At 37.7% G+C, this 21,384-nt stretch overlaps 1 protein-coding gene across 7 annotated transcripts in view; it reads left to right on the forward strand.

Annotated features, from left to right (window-relative positions):
* Positions 1-21,384, forward strand: part of gria4b (glutamate receptor, ionotropic, AMPA 4b) — a 202,769-nt gene that overhangs the window by 134,407 nt on the left and 46,978 nt on the right. For 6 of the 7 annotated variants that reach the window (XM_022675973.2, XM_022675974.2, XM_022675976.2 and 3 more), the window contains exons 9-10: positions 6,925-7,035; positions 17,287-17,493. In XM_022675973.2, coding sequence (XP_022531694.1) covers positions 6,925-7,035; positions 17,287-17,493 — 318 coding nt within the window. Of the gene's footprint in view, positions 1-6,924; positions 7,036-10,542; positions 12,034-17,286; positions 17,494-21,384 lie in introns of those variants that run through there. The other variant, XM_022675977.2, reaches the window with a different exon arrangement.

The following is a 21,384-nucleotide window of genomic DNA, read 5'->3' on the forward strand; positions in this document are numbered from 1 at the left end:
AAGTATCTTCAGAGCATCACACTACCACCACCATGTTTTACAATCAGTATAATGTTCTTTTTCCAAAATTATGTGTTGGTTTTACACCAGAAGTAACAGGATACACCTCTAAAAAGTGTACCCCATTGGTAATACCCAGTATATAATCAGACCACACCTGTATTCATTTAAAAACCTGCCTGAGACATTATTTTAAATGTTGAATTTTGCTATTTTCAGCACAGGTTTTTTTTATCTGTGCTGCATTTTTTTTGTCAATGAGTGAACATGTACATCTGCTCTGTGTTTGATTCTTGCCTTTGACTGTGCTAAAGTATTTTTGTGCTTTTTCCTTTAGTCTGTCTGCTTACATCTGTTGAGTGTTGTTCACTGTCTGATTCACGCTCTGTGTGTGTTTTTTTTCTGTGTGTTTAATGCTCCATGGGTTGTTTGATGCAGCTGTTTCAGCAGGAGCAATACCGATGAGCTTCATATTTGTTTTCATCATGTTTTCATCTGGATTGCCTCCGATGCTGCTTCAGGGTTTAACATTGTGCTGCTGTGTTCGAAAATAAGGACCTTTTTTCCACACCGAAACGCTTATTTTATTGAGACGTTAGCTTTTTAGTGACTCATTAAAAGGCTTTATGAATGTAAAATATAATTTGCGTGAAGTGAATACTAAAATGAGTAACTAAGCTTCAATATTCCAGCTTAAATGGCCTGCATCCTCTCTCAATAAAGCAGAAGCTCTTCTTTGTGAGTAGAAAGGCTGTAGTGAGTAATTAAGAATGGCCATTTCCTTCAATTAGCATGTAAAACATGCTGCTTTCCTCATATAAATTTGGATGCTGACATTGTAGAGATTTATAGGAATTATAAAGCAAAAGGCAGGTCTTGTCTTATCTTATGTAGTTTAAATTGTAAATGCATACTGTAACTTGCATGATCTGATTATGGTGCTTTCCCACTATATAGTGTCTACTTTTTGGGTTTTCCACTTTTTGGGGGATTTTTTTTAGTGGTACTTATTTAGAGGATTCAAATTTGCTAGATAGAAAGATAGACAGACAGACAGACAGACAGATATACAACTTTAATAATCCCAGAGGGGAAATGACAAATTGCATTTGCCCAATGTACAGAACTAATAATAATATTAATAATAAGAATTATTCACATAAATTGGAAAAAGCAGGCAAAGTGACCCAAATCCAATTCCCCAATTTGTTCACACTATCTGTTTAATATGATATTTGTCTAGCTTAACATCCATTTGCAAAAGAGCAATGCTTCACGTAAAGTTTCGGTTTCATTTACTTCAGTATCACATTAGCTATTAAAGCTATCAAAGAATAGTAGTACCTTTCATCTGACCTTATCACCAACAGCTCACTATAAAAGGGTCACACTTATTTGGTTTCTGTCCTTTATTACTTTATTAATTAATCTTTGTTTTTAGGCTTTGATTTATTCTTTTGATGCTTTCAGCAAAATGATCCAGAAATAGCTGCAGCATCCCCAACTACATTTCATGGAGGAATTGTAGGAATTGAACATGAATCAGGCTCAAGATGATAATGAACCACTTAAGTAGGCTAGGTACAATAGAGTGGAAAAGCACCATTAGTTTATTAGTTTTCAGTTAAACAAAAGTAAGGAAATATTTCAGTATTGAACATAAGAAACAACATTCAAATGTTCTTCAATTTCATTTAGGGAATATACAGTTCTGGAAAAAAATAAGAAACCACTTAAAAAGTATGAGTTTCTTTGATTTTACCAAATTGAAAACCTCTGGAATATAATCAAGAGGAAAATGGATGATCACAAACCATCAAACCAAACTGAACTGCTTGAATTTTTAGAAAGTTATCCAAAAGCAGTGTGTAAGACTGGTGGAGGAGAACATGATGCCAAGATGCATGAAAACTGTGATTAAAAACCAAGGCTATTGCACCAAATATTAATTTCTGAACTTAAAACCTATAAATATGAACTTTTTTCTTTGTATTATTTGAGGTCTGAAAGCTCTGCATCTTTTTTGTTATTTCGGCCATTTCTCATTTTCTGCAGAAAAATGCTCTAAATTACAATATTTTTATTTGGAATTTGGGAGAAATGTTGTCTGTAGTTTATAGAATAAAACAACAATGTTCATTTTACTCAAACATAAACCTATAAATAGCAAAATGAGAGAAACTGATTCAGAAACTCAGAAGCGGTCTTTTTTTCAGAGCTGTATTATCTCTCATAACTTAAGTTCTGTACAGGGATTCAACAAGCTTTTTGTGTGCATTTGCACATCTTTGTCAGCAATAGATGCACCCTCAAGTAACTGAATGCATTTATTTGGGCGTATATTGTGTGTTCTGTTTTTTTTTTTTTTTTTTTCAGATGTATTTTCACATTTTTACAGCCTTATACATAAAATATTGTGAACAATTCGCACTGTTATGACAACTTACAGATCAATTCGTAAATAATTTATAGATGACTGCCGGGTCACTAATAACCACAGCTGTATACAGGAAATATGCGTTTTGGGGTTCAGTTCAATAAGAGTTCAGTAAGTGCTGTAAAGGTTCCTGTCACTCGGCTCCTGTAAAGTTGTGTGGAGGTCCTGTGAGGTGCTTTATGGAGTGTGGCGGCTGCTGGCTGCTGCTGTGGAGCAGTGTGTCTGGGGAAGAGTGATAGAGAGAGGCAGGCAGAGGGGCGGGGAGCACTGAAGGCTGCCTACCTTTAGAGAGCATCAATCAAGCAGACTGAGAGGCTGCTGCCGCTGCTGCCGCTGCAGAGACTGAGCGACTGCTGCAGGCTGAAAGGCTGGCCTGCTTAGATACTCAGAGACTGACAGCCTGTGAGGCTGAGAGACGGAGATACTGGGAGTCTGATGGAGTGAGACTGAATGAGGCTGGGATATTGGCTGGCAGTGAGACAGAGGGGCTGATTTACTGAGAGGATAATCAGCTGAGAGACTGAGAGGCTAATAAGACTGAGAGTCTGAGAGATGAATGTACTGACTGAAAGAGACTAAGAGTCAGAGACTGGGAGGCTGATATATTGAGAGGCTGATCAACTAAGAGACTCACTGGAAGTCACTGGGAAACTAACATACTGATAAGCTGATGGATTGATGGACTAAAGGCTGGAATACTGAAATTGTTGGGAAAATGAAATATTGGGAGACTAAACTGCTGGGGGATAGAAATGCTGGTAGATTGAGTGGCTGAGGGTTTGGAAGACTAATATGTCGGGGGACTAATATATTGGTAGGCTGAGTGACTGAGAGACTGGGAGTCTTATTTGACATATTTGTAAGACTAATAGTGGCTGGGAGACTTGAGAAACTGGAAAACTGAAAAAGAAAGAGAGGTTGAGAGACTAAAAGGCTGGTAGTTTGAAGTCTGGGAGACTGGAATGTTGTGTGACTGATAGACTGAGAGGCTGGGAGACTGAAAGGCTGGGAAACTGAGAGGTTATGAGACTAAGAGGCTGAAAAACTGAAATGCTGGATGACTGAGAGACTGAGAAACTGGTAAACTGAAATGTTGGATGAATGAGACACTGTGAGACTAAGAAACTGAGACTGAGAGAATGTGAGATTGGGAGACTGAGAGATTGAGAGACTGTGAGATTGGCAGACTAAGAGAGTGAAAGATTGGGAGTCTGAGAGATTGGCAGACTGAGAGATTGAGAGACTGTGAGATTGGCAGACTGAGAGACTGAAAGATTGGCAGACTGTGAGATTGGCAGACTGAGAGACTGAAAGATTGGGAGACTGTGAGATTGGCAGACTGAGAGATTGAGACACTAAGTTTGGGAGACTGAGAGGATGTGAGTTTTTGGGAGACTGAGAAATTGGGAGACTGAGAAATTGAGAGATTGGGAGACTGAGAGATTGGGATACTGAGAAACTAAGAGATTGAAAGATTGGGAGACTGAGAAACTAAGAGATTTAGAGATTGGGAGACTGAGAAACTAAGAGATTGAGAGATTGGGAGACTGAGAAACTAAGAGATTGAGAGATTGGGAGACTGAGAAACTGACAGATTAAGACTGAGAGATTGGGAGACTGAGAAACTGAGAGATTGGGAGACTGAGAAACTAAGAGATTGGGAGACTGAGAAACTGAGAGATTGAGAGACTGAGAGATTGGGAGACTGAGAAACTAAGAGATTGAGAGATTGGGAGACTGAGAAACTGACAGATTAAGACTGAGAGATTGGGAGACTGAGAAACTGACAGATTGAGAGACTGAAAGATTGGGAGACTGAGAAACTGAGAGATTGGGAGACTGAGAAACTAAGAGATTGGGAGACTGAGAAACTGAGAGATTGAGAGACTGAGAGATTGGGAGACTGAGAAACTAAGAGATTGAGAGATTGGGAGACTGAGAAACTGACAGATTAAGACTGAGAGATTGGGAGACTGAGAAACTGACAGATTGAGAGACTGAAAGATTGGGAGACTGAGAAACTGAGAGATTGGGAGACTGAGAAACTAAGAGATTTAGAGATTGGGAGACTGAGAAACTGAGAGATTGAGAGATTGGGAGACTGAGAAACTGACAAATTAAGACTGAGAGATTGGGAGACTGAGAAATTGAAAGATTGAGGACTGAAAGATTGGGAGACTGAGAAACTGACAGATTGGGAGACTGAGAAACTAAGAGATTGGGAGACTGAGAGATTGGCAGACTGAGAGATTGGGACACTGTAAATTTAGGAGACTGAGAAACTGACAGATTGAGAGACTGAAAGATTGGGAGACTGAGAAACTGAGAGATTGGGAGACTGAGAAACTAAGAGATTTAGAGATTGGGAGACTGAGAAACTGAGAGATTGAGAGAATGAGAGATTGGGAGACTGAGAAACTGACAGATTGAGAGACTGAGAGATTGGGAGACTGAGAAACTAAAAGCTTGGGAGACTGAGAGATTGGCAGACTGAGAGATTGGGACACTGTAAATTTGGGAGACTGAGAGGCTGTGAGTTTGGGAGACTGAGAGATTGGTAGACTGAGAAACTGAGAGATTTAGAGATTGGGAGACTGAGAAACTAAGAGATTGAGAGATTGGGAGACTGAGAAACTAAGAGATTGAGAGATTGGGAGACTGAGAAACTGACAGATTAAGACTGAGAGATTGGGAGACTGAGAAACTGAGAGATTGGGAGACTGAGAAACTAAGAGATTGGGAGACTGAGAAACTGAGAGATTGAGAGACTGAGAGATTGGGAGACTGAGAAACTAAGAGATTGAGAGATTGGGAGACTGAGAAACTGACAGATTAAGACTGAGAGATTGGGAGACTGAGAAACTGAGAGATTGGGAGACTGAGAAACTAAGAGATTGGGAGACTGAGAAACTGAGAGATTGAGAGACTGAGAGATTGGGAGACTGAGAAACTAAGAGATTGAGAGATTGGGAGACTGAGAAACTGACAGATTAAGACTGAGAGATTGGGAGACTGAGAAACTGACAGATTGAGAGACTGAAAGATTGGGAGACTGAGAAACTGACAGATTGGGAGACTGAGAAACTAAGAGATTTAGAGATTGGGAGACTGAGAAACTGAGAGATTGAGAGATTGGGAGACTGAGAAACTGACAAATTAAGACTGAGAGATTGGGAGACTGAGAAATTGAAAGATTGAGGACTGAAAGATTGGGAGACTGAGAAACTGACAGATTGGGAGACTGAGAAACTAAGAGATTGGGAGACTGAGAGATTGGCAGACTGAGAGATTGGGACACTGTAAATTTAGGAGACTGAGAAACTGACAGATTGAGAGACTGAAAGATTGGGAGACTGAGAAACTGAGAGATTGGGAGACTGAGAAACTAAGAGATTTAGAGATTGGGAGACTGAGAAACTGAGAGATTGAGAGAATGAGAGATTGGGAGACTGAGAAACTGACAGATTGAGAGACAGAGATTGGGAGACTGAGAAACTAAAAGCTTGGGAGACTGAGAGATTGGCAGACTGAGAGATTGGGACACTGTAAATTTGGGAGACTGAGAGGCTGTGAGTTTGGGAGACTGAGAGATTGGTAGACTGAGAAACTGAGAGACTGGCAGACTGAGAGATTGGGGGACAGAGAGATTGGGAGACTAAGAGACTGAGAGATTGGGAGCCAGAGAGGCTGAGTTGTTGGGAGACTGAGAAGCTGTTGGTCTGAGAGGCTGAGAGGAGACTGAAACAACAAGTTTCTGAGAAACTGAGAGCCTGAGAGACTGAAAGGCTGTCACATATGCAGGCGAGGCTGAGAGGCTGAAAGACTGAAATGATTTAACTGGCCCGGCTCCTCTCGCCCTGCTGCCTCCTGGACGGACAGGGAGCTGCACCCGCCCCTCCAGTCCTCAATCATCCTCCACTCAGCATAATGTAATACACAGCGACATCACTTCCACCTCCGCACTTGCTTGGACCCACTCCCCCTGAAGTGGCTTCACGCTTCTCACACTGCATCTCAATCACACACAGCACACACACAGAGGAGCTGCACTAACACATGCTGCACATCACACACACACTGACATAGCCTCAGATACACACACACACACACACTTATAGACACGTCACCACCATGAGTACACATAATCACACACACATTTGTATGTACATGTATGTACATAAACAGTATCATCACTGCCATGCAAAAACCTTGTATCTCCATTTTTGACATGCATGAGAAATGTACTTTTTGATATAATGTAAATATAATGTGCTGTTTTTTTAACAATAGAATAGATGCTAGAATAGAAATAAAAAATATTTTAATAAATTTCGTTCAGTAGATACAAGGCAATTGATTGACAATGACGTCCATAAGTAAATGAGTTAGAATCATTTGTAATTTATATATAATGTAGATTAGTTGATCAGGCTGCTTTATTTTTATAAATGCTTTACTAACCATCTAACCGTGTATCCTGTCCCTAGATTGGCTATTGGAATGATGCTGATAAGTTGGTTCTGATCCAGGATCAAGCGTTACTCCCTAACGAGACCTCCGGCATGGAGAACAGGACTGTGGTGGTGACGACCATCATGGTGAGTGTCTGCAGTGTTTTCTTGCTTTCTTATATGGATGATTTTGTCAGTAAGAGCACACAGCAACAGTCGTCAGCCTCCAGACTGACCAAAAACACTGTTAATGTTTGTCTCTCATCCAAATGCTTCCTCTTAATTAGGTGTTCCGCTCATTTGAATGAAATATACATTGAGGATTTGGAAGTGGGCTCGGGTGGCTGCCTCATGCCTCAACACATTTACACACACTTGCATTTTGATGAACGACGTGTCCATGCTGTCACAGACTGGGCTGCGTTTGAGTTTATGTAAAGCATGACCCTGCTGTTTTGTTGCTTAAAAAAGTGACGTTTCTGTGTATGTGTGTGTGTGTGTGTGTATGTGTGTGTGTGTGTCTTAGGGGTGTGCCATATTGTATCATACAAAATGACGTGAATATATTGCAATAATAGTAATATATTTTGTATAATTGTCTACTACTGTTTGCATTAATTATGCATCCACTTTATTACTTTACTAATTTTTTTTTGTGCTATATTATATTACTTGGTAATCTCGGTAAAACTCAGTATCTATGAGTGAATGCAAGATTGATACAATATTAGATGTCTTAATTCATTATTACTTACTACATTCTTAAGCATTAATTAATCAATTAATCATTAAGCACTAATACACTCAAGGTTGGTACTAAAACGTGTAATATTGGCACTGCTGTGCTACAGTCATAGGCAAATCAGCACAGCTTGCCAATATTACATGTTATAGATAGCACCAACTTCTGGAATATTATTGCAATTATACCACAGTTCTATTATCACTGTTTATTGAAAGATTTTGAGTTAAAGAGAACAAGAAAATACGATCTGTTTGGTTATAAAAACTCTGCCAGTTAAAATAGTTCTGTTGCTGGTCTGTTTGTTCCTGCACTGTTTGGCTTGTAAGCGCTGCATCGTTGCTAGGTTACCTGTATGTGGCGGAGTAATACATGAAGAGCTTCGGTTACCATGCATTACCGGCTGATAATGGCACTCATAGAATGCTTCTCAGCCAATCACATTGCAGGGTCAGAACTAACTGTGGTATAATATTTAATAATATTTAATAATATCCTAACTAGTGTTAATTAATTATTGTAGAGACAATACTTAACCATTTAATTATGTTTATTGCTGTAGTAAGTACTGTTATTTGTGACTTTTATTGTAAGTAAACTTGTTTAAAAAAGTTTAAAATACAAATTTGGTAAGTTGGTTTCAGCTAAATATTTAAAAAAGGTAGTATTAGCAGTATCACTTGTGTATAGGTAATGGTAGGCATTACTGTAATGATTGTGACGGGTGGTGTCTAGCTAGAAATGACATCATCCACATTCAGTGCAGAATTTAATAGCTTCAGTGATTTTTTTCATATAGATTTTTTTCTTATAGTTATAGCAAATAGCATTTTAGGGCCATATGAGTCACCCCTATTGTGTGTGTGTGTGTGTGTGTGCCTGTCCATTGTGTGTATGTATTGTAAGTCACAGAAACATATTTTTAGGCATAATAATTTGAATTGCAGCCTTGTGTAATTTCTGATTACAGCCTACTGTAAGTCGAACCATAATATGGTTTTAAATATTAAATTCAATGTGTAAATGAATAAATTCAAATTGCCGCCAATTGCAATATACCTGATACATTTTTCTTTAACAGGACGAGCATGCCTCTTACTTTCTCTCATAAATTAAACTAAATTACCGAATTAAATTAATTAACATCTACTTATATTTATTTTTTTAGATGAGCGGAAAAAGGCCTGACCTGATACAGTTAAGGAACAGTTAAGGAAATCTGTAGCATTGTCCATATTGAAATAATAATTTCTTTATTTTTTAATAAAAAAAAAAGCTCTCAACTGCTCGATGATATGATTTGACTCCTTAATTGATGCCTTAATTTTTAGCACACTTCTTTAGCATCAATTTATGTTGGCTAACACAGAAGTTGCTAATAATTGTGATATTGTGTTAGGACCGTATCGATCACCCCTTGTGTCAGTGTGCGTGTGTGTGTCTGTGTGTATTTGTGTGTGTTAGGTCTGCAACAATTAGTCACCATAATCGACAATGTCAACTTAAAAGAAAATTAATTGTCGACGCGTTGCTAAAGTTTGATGGAGCGAGAGAGTGCATACAAGAGAAAAAAAGGGTTAGAGATGAATACACACACGTAGTGAGAGAGTGACAAATCCTGAGACAAATCCTGATTTCAGGGAGGTATCTCTCTTGGAAAAAAAGTAAATAAAAAAATACATAATGTGTGAATGTTTCCTATAGTATATTATGTAATTTTTACTTTAATATATTACTATATATTATATACTATATATTACTAATATATTACTACAAAATTGGTCCTGGGGCCTAAATGTAAATAACCGCGACTAATCGACTAATCAAACAAATATATTATATATAGCACCTTTCTAGAAACCCAAGGACGCTTTTACAATTAACATGTTTTTACACACAAGCACATTACCCATCAACACTCATCCACACACCGGTAAGAAGCGGCAGCCAATAGCGCACAGCGTACTCTCAACCGGAAACAACCGTCCACCTGGAGGACTGCATCGGGCCCTACAGCATTTACCCAGGACAGAGTGCCAATCCACATCTGAGCACAATCATACACACACATTTACACAAACTTACATACATACCACACACTTTTTACACATACACACCAGATCAATTTTAGAGTCTTCAATTTTTCTGGACAATTTAGAGTATTCAATTTACATGATCTCCATGTTTTTGGCCTGTGGGAGGAAACCGGAGTCACCGGAGGAAACCCACGCAGACACAGGGAGAACATGGAAACTCCACCCAGATAGGGACTTTAACCCAAGACCTATATAATATATACGCCTATATAATATAATATATAAATAGGAGACAATTGGCAGATAAGTCGACTACTAAAATAGTCATTAGTTGCAGCCCTAGTGTGTGTGTGTGTGTGTGTGTGTGTGTATAAGTGATTTACCCGTCAGTCCTATCAGTGTCCAGTCAGATCAGTACAGATTTATGTCTATTTATGTTTATTTGCTGAGTAGCGTTTCTCAACAGTGCTTTTGCAGGAATGTGTGTATGTATATATGTATAGTATGTGTGTGTGTGTGTGTGTGTGTATATATCATCTGCCTCTGTCATTATAGTGTGTGTCAGAAGATCTCATGGTTGCCCTACACTGTGCTGAGGACTCTGTGTTTTGGCTTGTTTTCCTCTGTTCTGTCTCCTGTAATTGTTGTGTTTTTGAGGCGTTTTCATTTCATGGGAGATAAACAGACGGAGCACTGCATGAAATGCGACGCTGTAGCTCCCTGTTCTTATTTTGTTAAAGAAAGGTCATATAAAGAGTCAGTCAGTCAGTCAGTGATGAAGAGTAACAGTAGAGCCTATAAAAGAAAGGTGTGGATGTTGATGGAGAAGGGATTGGATTGGAGAGTTACACCTGAAGCCAATGCTCCTCTTTTCAGCCCCTGCTGAGGAACCCACTTTTAAGAAACTGAGCAGCAGACGGACTCTGCCCGGCCGAAACCAAGCCTCTTATTAAAGCACGGACAGACACAGACAGATTCTGAGCAGAAAAGCAATAACTCTGAGCCGTGGACAGACACTTCCCCTGCCAAAACCAACTGGAAAAACACACACGCAAAGACAAAGCCAAGCCAAGCCCTCATTAAGCAGCTGAACTACGGACGGACTCCGGGAGCACCGTAATGAGCCGAGCATTAGGAGACGAGTCGAGCGCTGGATGAAGCCACTGGAGTTTTCATTTAGGAGAAAACAAATAGGTTGAATGGAAATGTTCTGTATATGGATAACAAGGCCTGGGCTCGGAGTGTGGGCTGTTTCACATTCAGTCAAATTCAGTCATAGTTTATTGTTATAGAGTACCAGTTAAAGAATTTAAGATTTTAAGAAATTAAGATTAATACAAAAAAATTCTCCACTGATCATATTATAACACTGTGTAGTTCTATAAGTTACAGACTGTAGTCCTGTACCGGTTTCTCTGTGTACTGTATTATTATCCTCCTTTTTAACCCTGTTCTTTTTTGAACCAAAATCCATAGATTAGACTACCACAGAGTTGCCATTATTATCAATATTTGGGTGGCGGGTCTTTATTCTCAGCACTGCAGTGATTAGCACTCATTAGCATGGTGGTGGTGGTGTATGAGGTGTTAGTGAGTGTTGTGCTGGTGGTACAGTGAGTGGATTACATACAGCAGCAGTGCTGCTGGAGTTTTTAAACACCTTTGTGTCACTGCAGTGCTGAGAATAATTATGACCCACCATCCGAATAATAATAGCTGATCTGTGGTGGTTTATCCTGAGCATTGAAGAACAGGCTGAAAGAGGGATAATAATAAATTATGAAGAGAAACAGATACAGGACTACAGTCTGTAAATACAGAACTACAAAGTGCTCCTATATGATCAGTGGAGCTAAAAAAATATATAATAGTAGGGGTCATATTGTCATGAATTATATTTATTTATTCATAAAGGTATTTAAAATAAAATAACTGAAATGGATGATATATGGTTGTCAGTTGGAAAGGTTCAGTTAAAAACGACTACTAACTAATGCACCTACAAAGTGCACCTCTATAGTTTACAGCTCTGGAAAAAAATAGAGATCACTTCAGTTTCTGAAGCTATTTATAGGTTTATGTTTGAGTAAAATGAACACTGTTTTTTTATTCTATAAACTACAGACAACATTTCTCCCAAATTCCAAATAAAAATATTGTCATCAAATGAAAATCAATATTTGGTGGAATAATCCTGGTTTTTAATCACAGTTTTCATGCATTTTGGCATGTTCTCCTCCACCAGTCTTACACACTGCTTTTGGATAACTTTATGCCTTTACTCCTGGTGCAAAAACTCTAGCAGTTCAGTTTGGTTTGATGGCTTGTGATCATCCATCTTCCTCTTGATTATATTCCAGATGTTTTTTAACTAACATTTCTTAAAATTAAAGAAACTCATCATTTTTAAGTGGTCTCTTATTTTTTTCCAGAGCTGTATATATATATATATATATATATATATATATATATATATATATATATATATATATATATATACTGACATGCCAAAAGTCATGGGATAGAGCCTAGTATTGTGTCCCATAACTTTTGCCATGTCTCATTGAGGCCAAACAATACTGCAGGACTGAGTCTTTTTTCTAGCCAGACACTGCCGCTCATTACCACCCACTGCACTGCACTGTGGGTGGTTATATGAGCCTTCTGTTATATATTTTACCTGATATACACATTAAGAGGAATGTTAAATATCCTCCAACTTTGAAAATGGAAAATGTCATGTCCATATGGCAGCCACTATCAGGCCTCGCTCAAGCTCATTCAATAATTACACTTTGCCTTGCCATGAGCATGTTGCCCAATGTTTATCCTGTTAACCTATCTCACAAGACAACACCCTATACACAGCTTACACAGGTGCGGGTGTTCCCAAGCCGCCTCTGAGGCAGAGTTGCCAGGTTCGCTGTTTTTCTGCCAAATTGGGCTTGTTTGAAAATCCAGTTGTGGGTGAAAATTCAGGGGTAGCAGGGTAAGTTTGTTTGGGCCCAGGAGAACATAAGGACAAAAAGGACAGCATGAAAAGAAAAGAGAGAGAGAGAGAGAGAGAGAGAGATCACAGTGTTACCAGAAATCACAAGATGATAAAAAAAAATGTTAAAGAGGAGAGTTCAGAAGGGGCAAGAAAAGAATAGAGTAGGAAAAAGTCAGTTCTTTTGCTAATTATGTTACTAATAAATGTTATTGACTAGGAAATAAAACTGTTATAATGTTATAACTGTTATAAAAGAACTAATAAAACACTAATTTTACAATATTATTAATGACTTGAGGATAAATAGCAATACTGATAATAAATCCCTTATTAAACCAAATACGTTTCATAGGCTTCTGAAGGGTGGGTTTTAGACTGAGTTTGGGCTGGATATTTTTGTTGGACCTGGCAACCCTGCTCTAAAGGTAACACTTCTGGCATGTCCAAAGAAATGTGTAGTACAACATGTTAGCAGTACTGAGTAAATTATTCAATGAAATTCCAGCTTCATTCATACCCACTTCCTCCAGTCTTTAGCATTCTCTAATGCCTGCTGCTTGATATTTTTCTCTTTCGCTCAATAGCAGCTTTAAGCTTGGTGCCTTTGTGCAGTCCTGTCCTTTGCTCAGCCGTAATTTTGCATGATTGAGTATCCTCCGCTAAAGCATGTCTTAGGGCTGCAGATAACCTGCAGCTGCAGCACTGCGCTCCACAGATGATGAATTGTCTTGCTTTTTCTTATACCTGTAGATTAACACGATCCTAGAATAATACAGCGTTGCTCTTGTATAAACCTATAGATACGCGGCGAAAGCCACATTCTCATACATCAAACAAATTCAAGATGAAACGAATCCTCGGTTGGCATTCAATGAAGAGCTCTCGATTGGCTGAGGGTGAATGCTTGATTCGTCCTGCTGGGCTTTATGCCTTTCATGGTTCCAGGCTAGCCATATGGCTCAGAGAGCGTCTCTGAGAAGACAGGCGGGTTTTTGCGGGGTGGTTATGGAAATGTGCTTTCCTCTCCTGGAGAGATAACATTATTCTGTGTGTGTTATTGGATAAGTGTGGTAGATCTGTGCTTGTTATTACCTAGGAATTACAGTAATGTATAGAGCTGCCATTGTTTTTGCTATAGTCGTAATTCTTGTAGTATTTATTCTGTGCTGTTCTGTTTCTTTGTTTCTTTGTTTTATTTTTTCTTGCTGTATTTCTTTATTTGTATTTAATATTTACTGAAGATATTAACGCCATCCGTTCTGTGCTGTGATTTAATAAAGAGTGGAAGTCATGCATTTCAGAGTTTGGATTAGAGTAGTACAGTGCTGCATTAGCAAACCTTATAAAATACTTCTTATAAAAAGTTTTGGTTAACACTTTCTATGAATGTCATCTCTTTAGACTCTATAAACACATTCATAACATATTATAAAGCATTCATAGTTTATTATAAACATGGCTATAAATATTTATAAAAATGCATAACCCATTATAGCCATGTTTATTAAACATTATGACTTGTGATCATAATACATTATAAACTGTGCTTATGATATGTATGCTAAAATAGTATATATGTATTGTTAATAATCTATTCCCACAATGAAAGTCTGTCACATTACTTGGAGCGCACAAATACCTGTTATAATACATTATAATTGCTATAACTAATATTATATTTAAGACAAAAATAATTAATGTGTGGTTAAAAGTATATTTAGAGTATTATTGGGGGTGTGTTTATAAGTTATAAATATAGCTAAATATAGCTTTTTTACTCATAAAGTATTCTGCAAGCTGGGACTGAGTTTCTTGGTGTTGACATATAACGTGTTACAAACACAGCTAATGATGCATTATGATGACAATGTATGATGCATAATAAACATGGCTATGATGGATTATAAATTTTTGTAAATATGTATAGCCATGTTCATAATGCCTTATGAATACATTATAATGTGATATAAGTATATTTGTAGAGTCGTATAGAGATGACATTCATAGAAAGTGTTATCGTAAACAGTTTCTGTAACACTTTCTATGAATGTCATCTCTATAAGACTCTATAAACATACACACAACACGTTATAATGCATTTATAATTCATTATAAACGTGATTATACATATTTGTAAAAATGTATAACCCATCATAGCCATATTTATTATTATGCATTATGAATTGTGATCATAATGCATTAATAGTTGTGTTTCTAACATGTTATATTATATGTCAATATCAAGAAACTCAGTCCCAGCTTGCAGAATTATGCATTACGATTAATACATTTTAAAACACCCTGCATAATACTTTAAATATTTGAAACCACTCATTAATTATAATTGTTTTGAATATAATATTAGTTATAGTCACTTATAATGAGTTATAACAGGCCTTTGTGCGCCCCAACTTTCATTCTGGAACTAGATTATTAATGATAGACATAAACTATTTAAACCTACATGTTATAAGCACAGCTTATAATGTATTATGATCACAATTCATAATGCATAATAAACATGGCTATAATGGGTTATGCATTTTTCTAAATATTTATAGCCATGTTTATAATGCATTATAATATGTTATGAATGTGGTTATAGAGTCTAATAGAGATGACGTTCATAGAAAGTGTTACCAAAGTTTCTTTATACACAAGTTTGTTTTTTAGGAGTGTACTTTTGTGAAATGTACAATTTGATGATTTGTTTTTATTGCTGTTTTACTGTACTGCTTCAACTTGTATTTGTATTTTGTGTTTTTATTTTTATTTCAAAGTAACAATTTACAATAAGGGTACATTAAATAACTATTAAACTATTAAATTACATTAGTTAAATCATTATTAATTATTACACATTATTAATTCATTACAAATGTCTCAAATGTCTAATGTTTAATAGTATTTTAACTAGTGTCAATTAATAATGGGTTTATAACAATGTTTATTACTGTCATAAGCACTGTTATTTGTTTCACTAATCATAAAGTATTATTATTGGTATTATTTAAACACTTTTACACAAATGTATGCTGTATGCTGTATACTGATCTCCTTTGATACACAGTGGTCAGTTTATGTGGTCCATCTACCTTAAAGTTCCACTATACAGTATGTGTGAGAATGGCTGAACCAATACTAATGTATCTAAAAAAAAATCATTGAAAAGTTATTTTATTTCATTAATTCAGATCAAAAAGTGAAACTCATATATTATATAGATGTATTACACACAGAGTGATCTATTTTATCTAGCAGAGTCTGGAGGAAGAGTGGAGAGACACACAGTCCAAACTGCTCGAGGTCTAGTGTGAAGTTTCCACCAATCAGTGATGGTTTGGAGAGACATGTCATCTGCTGGTGTTGATCCACTGTGTTTTATTATCCAGTCTAAAGTCAGTGCAGTTTAGTTTTCCCACAAAATCTTACAGCACTTCATGCTTCCCTCTGCTACTGACTACTTTTATGGAGATGCGGATTTCATTTTCCAGCAGGACTTGGCACACTGCCCACAGAAATATCAATTGGCCTTATATAATATTCTAATTTTCTGAGACACTGACTTTTGGGTTTTCGTTGGCTGTAAGGCATAAACATCAACAATGAAAGAAATAATTTTACATTTTGAACTGAATTACTGAAATAAAATAACTTTTCAATGATATTAAATTTTTTTTTGAGATACACCTGTATGATTATGATAAATATAATTTTATTTTACGTTTCCCTTCTCCTCAAGGTAATGTTCTGTACATATTTTGCACATGTGCATCAGTAACACAGCACGGACTGTTCAGATGAATGTCACATGTGGATCAGATTTGTGTAAATGTGGGATTTAATGTGTTTTTGCTGTTCACACTGCCACACAAACAACACATCTGTGTCATATGTAACCTTAAAGATTGAATTTGGGCCACTTTTAGCTGCTGTGTGAACATAGACTAACACTTATTATTATTCTCCAGCACTAAAGTGAACCCACAGGTTGATGTTTCTAATAATCTGAACTTGTGTTTCAACAAATACGCAAAACACACACAGCCATTATCTGGAAATATGTGTAAATATTTGCAACTATAAATTACACAATGCATTGTATTAGTTCAGCTGATTATAATCACAATAATGGTATTGACGCTTTGAGATTGTACATTGATTAGTCGTTTGCTCTCTTGTGTTAATCTTTATTGATATTCTGTAATCTTTCATTTCAGTTTATGAGCTGATTTGTGTGTAAATTGTGTGTTTTTATGATGTAATGATGTGATTAGCTGCTGTAGTAAATCTGGATGTAATGGTTGTGCTACAGTACGGTTGCAGTAGTGTATCAGCGTGGTGTCGGGAGCCGTTGTTAAACAGTAGCCGTGCCTCAGTGTGTTTCTTCTCTTTGATCTCAGTGTTTTTATTCCAATGTTTCTGCTAAAACATTCCAAGCTGAATTAAAGATGGATTTTTATTTGGGTCACTTTGTGCTCGGTTTTATTTATGTTCACATTTTCTGTTCTGAGATGAAGGAGCTGCGACAAATGTACCAAAATCAAGGAGTCGGGTGCTTGGCTGGGATGGCTGGAGTTCTTGCCGGGTTGCCAGGTTGAATCTCTTGTGTGGTTTGCTCCTTCCAGGAAGGACCTTATGTGATGCTGAAGAAAAACTGGGAGATGTACGAGGGTAATGACAGGTATGAGGGATACTGCGTGGATCTGGCGTCTGAGATCGCCAAACACATTGGCATCAAATACAAGATCTCTATCGTGCCGGACGGAAAATACGGAGCTCGGGACCCGGAGACCAAGATCTGGAACGGCATGGTCGGGGAGCTGGTGTACGGGGTAAGACTCTCAAACACACAAGCACTCAAATATCAAACTAATCGAATAGGTTTTTAACAGTGGTGTTAAACAATAATACATAATATAATCTTAATTAAATAAAATAATCAGATTCATCACAAAAAAAATTCTGCACTGCCACTATGATTGGGAGATCGCTGGTTTGAATCCAGGCCATGCAGCTTGCCATTAGCTGACGGAGCCCTGAGAGAGCACAATTGGTCTTGCTTTCTCTGGGTGGGTACAGTAGATGACTCTCATTCCCCTCATCACTCCTAGGGTGATGTAGATCGGCACAAGGCTGCGTCTGTGAGCTGATGTATCAGAATCGAGTCGCTGAGCTTTCTTCCGAGTGTTAGCGCTGTGATGCTACCCGGCAATGCTGCATCAACGGTAGTTTGAATAAAGGCCGTGTCTGACTTCATATGTATCAGAGGAGGCATGTTTTCACCCTTCACCAGTCTTCACCCTCCTGGTGTTGTGGCATCACCTGTAATTGGAAAATGCAGCTGATTAACAGCTGAATGGGTGGGACAATTGACCTAGCTAAATTGGGAGAAAAATGTGAAAATATGGAAATGTGGTGTGTTCAGGTGAATTTCTATCTTGGCAATGGAAAACACAGGTGCACCACTGACTAATTACAACCTAGACAGACGTCAACAGTCAGACGTTCATTGCTGTCTTGGGAGTGAATTGTCAACACAGGCACGTCCCCAACATGCACATGTATACCTCTTATTACTATTTATTATGCTCACATGGGCACTACACCATTGAAATAGCAATGCCCTAAAGTCTGAGTGCACCTAGCTTTTAAAGGGAATAGCAAAGGACAGGCTGATTGGTTTATTTTACATTACGCCCCAAACACACCCATGATGGTGTACTTTTCCTGACGTTACAATAGCTAAGACTCACTGACACGCCCAAAATCAAATGCACAGTTTACGGTTGATGGCTTGCTTATTGATAGGTAAAAAAAGGGCACAAAATGTTTGATTTAACTTTCTCAAAATGTGACAGTTTGATGAGTTTGATTTGATGTTTTCATATCTTTTTACTGTATTTTACTGTGGATGCTGGGGAGTAGTGTGAGTGTGCCTTAAATACAATCTTGGTCAAATATAATCAGATATAAGTTAGGTTTGGTCAAATAAAAGCAAATTTCAGTAAAGGTTGTAAAATATAAAGGAAGTTGAGGATTTAGTTTTTGTAGTTTCAGCTTATAACTGTGCTGCCTGTCAGGTATTCCTCTCTAATGTGTTTTGGGGGGTTAATTTGGATTTGGGAAGGAATATTTTGAGTACAAAAGGTTAGAAAACCCATGATTAAGAACTAGGCCTTATCACTGTTTGGGAAACTGACCCAAAAGGCCTGAAATAGTTCACATTTCAGAGACTAGGATTAGCTGGGAATACAGTATCTCTGCCGTGGTGAGGGCTATGACACGCTGTTTAAACCCTTGTTTAATGCATGTGGTTCGGTGTCAGTTAAAGGGTTCTTTGATCACATTGTATTTTTAACATTCCTGAGATGAGCTTTGGCTCCGTGCTGTTATGAGGTCCTTAAGGGTCTTCACTGGCGGAGCTGGATCTGAAGGGCTGGAGAGTTTGAGAAGGTTAAGGTCTATTTCTGTATGCTGTGAATGAAGCAGGTTCGTAGATTGGGATGAAATATTGAGGGTTGAGGGGGGGCAAGTCACTGTCTGTGTAATTTGCTGTGAAAGACTCCCGGTCCGCCGGTTCCAGCTGTGGAATAGACTCTTTCTCTCTGCAGAGGCTTTGGGAGAGACTTGCTGTGGATTTGAGCAGAAAGCATCAGCGATTTCCCTTCCTGAAGCTTCAGCTGTGAGCGAGCACTCACAGTGGGAGTGCGTGACAGTCCTAGCACCTCTGAAAAATAAACAACCTTTGGCGAGCTGATGTATATTAATGCACGGCATGTGCGCTATACAGCCGGTCCTGTCATCTGGTAGATTTATGCTGAGCACGGGAAAACATCTATATATATTTATTTATATATTTATAAATTTATATTTATTTATTTATCCCTTCAAGTTTTTTTTTTCCTCTCTTTTTTCGGACTTCTATTCCCTCTACAAAGTGTCAGCCTATTATGATAAAGTTTAATTTCTTTTTTGGATTAGTTTTGAGCCCTGCACAGCCCCGGCGAGGTCGAGAGTGTTGCTAAGTCACCGACAATAATCAAGTTTGTGGATTTACCGCAAAGCAATGCATCGCTCCCAGACCTTAGCGTCTGTATCCAATTTTTCTGTCTTGTGCTGTAAGCATTTTTCTCTGAATTGATTGGTTCATCCTGCTCCCCCAAAAAACTTTGCACAGCCCCGTGGAATTAAGTCCCTGGGATTAGCTTCTTAGTTTTTTTTTTTTTTTTTTCTTCAGCATTAACATGCAAAGCCTTGTCCAATTAGAGAAATGGTAAAATATGATGTGAAAGGAGAGGTGGAAATGGATGGATTATTCTTTATTTCCCTCCGCTTCGCCGGCTATTGTTCGGCAGTGTGAGATGCCTCGTGTTTTTGTCAGGTTTAGTCATAAAGTTTGAACCGTGTCATTGTTATCTGCTTAAATGAGGGCATTTACTGCTCCGCTTACTAGTGCCGGCTACTGAGCGAGACTTTTATTTTTTTCTATTTTTTATGATAGAAAATCATAAAATGATGAAAAGTATTTTATTATCTTTGCTGTACTGGACTGTTGTTGTTATAATAATAATAATAATAATAATAATAATGCATTTTATTTCAAGGCGCCTATTATTTCTAGCACCCAAGGACACTATACAATAATAAACAATAAAAAGTACTTAAAGGGTAAAAAATAGAAGAAAAGCTGAACAAAATAAATCAAATATTGAATTATTATTAGATATTTGTTAGTGGTGTTTAGAAGTGATTTTATAAAGATAAAACAATCCTAAATAGATGAGTTTTGAGTCAAGTTTTAAAAACTGGAAGTGAGTAACAGCTCTGCTCCCCATAGTGGCAAAACGAGCAGAGGGTACAGTTAGATGGAGGAAGAGGATCTGAGAGTATTGAACTAAATCTAAGAGATATGAAGGGGAAAGATTTTAGATGACCTTAAAAGTTAAAAAGTGAACCCTCCTGTAATGTAAATGTATGTAATGTAAAGTATGAAGATCTAGGAAAAATAGTTAAAAGTATTTTTACTTTACTTTATTTTACTTCTGCTTGCCTGAATTAGTTTAATCAACATTTAATATGAAAATGGTTCATCTCACATATTTGCAACCACCCCCTGCAAAAACTACAAAAACTAAAACTAAATTGCAATGTTATGTTTCAATGTTATGTAGAACTAATGTTTTTTTTATATTGACCTTTCAAAAGTAATAAAGTAGTGAAACATTAAAAGAAAGTTTTTTTTTTATGAAACATTTGTGAATAATCCTAATTGAGCCATTACCTGTTAGAGGTGAGGAACAGCATTGCACTAAATATTAATAGAATAATTAGTATCACACTAGGGGTGTCACGATCTCGATATTTTATCGAAATCGAATCGAAATGAGGTCACGATCTCGAGTATCGAAGTCAAAAAGAGGATCGACGATCCCTCCCGCGCGCGCTACGCAAATAGCGCAGCGCGCTACGCAAATGGCGCGGCACCAACACAGCGCATCCTATTCATTTAAATAGAGATAGCCACTGCATGAGCGCAGTCGGCGGGAGTGTGATCACTGTTTTTATCTGTCCAACGGGGGAGGGGGGGCGGGGGTTGGGCGCGCAGGTTTTGTATCTGTATCTAACGGAGGGGTGGGTGCGCGCAGGTGAGAGCGTGTGAACTCGCTGAAATGCGTGTGTCAGTGTGACTTGAGAACACTGACTATAGATCACAGTGAGGTGGA

The sequence above is a fragment of the Astyanax mexicanus genome, chromosome 17 (genome assembly GCF_023375975.1).
Source record: "Astyanax mexicanus isolate ESR-SI-001 chromosome 17, AstMex3_surface, whole genome shotgun sequence".
NCBI lineage: Eukaryota > Metazoa > Chordata > Actinopteri > Characiformes > Acestrorhamphidae > Astyanax > Astyanax mexicanus.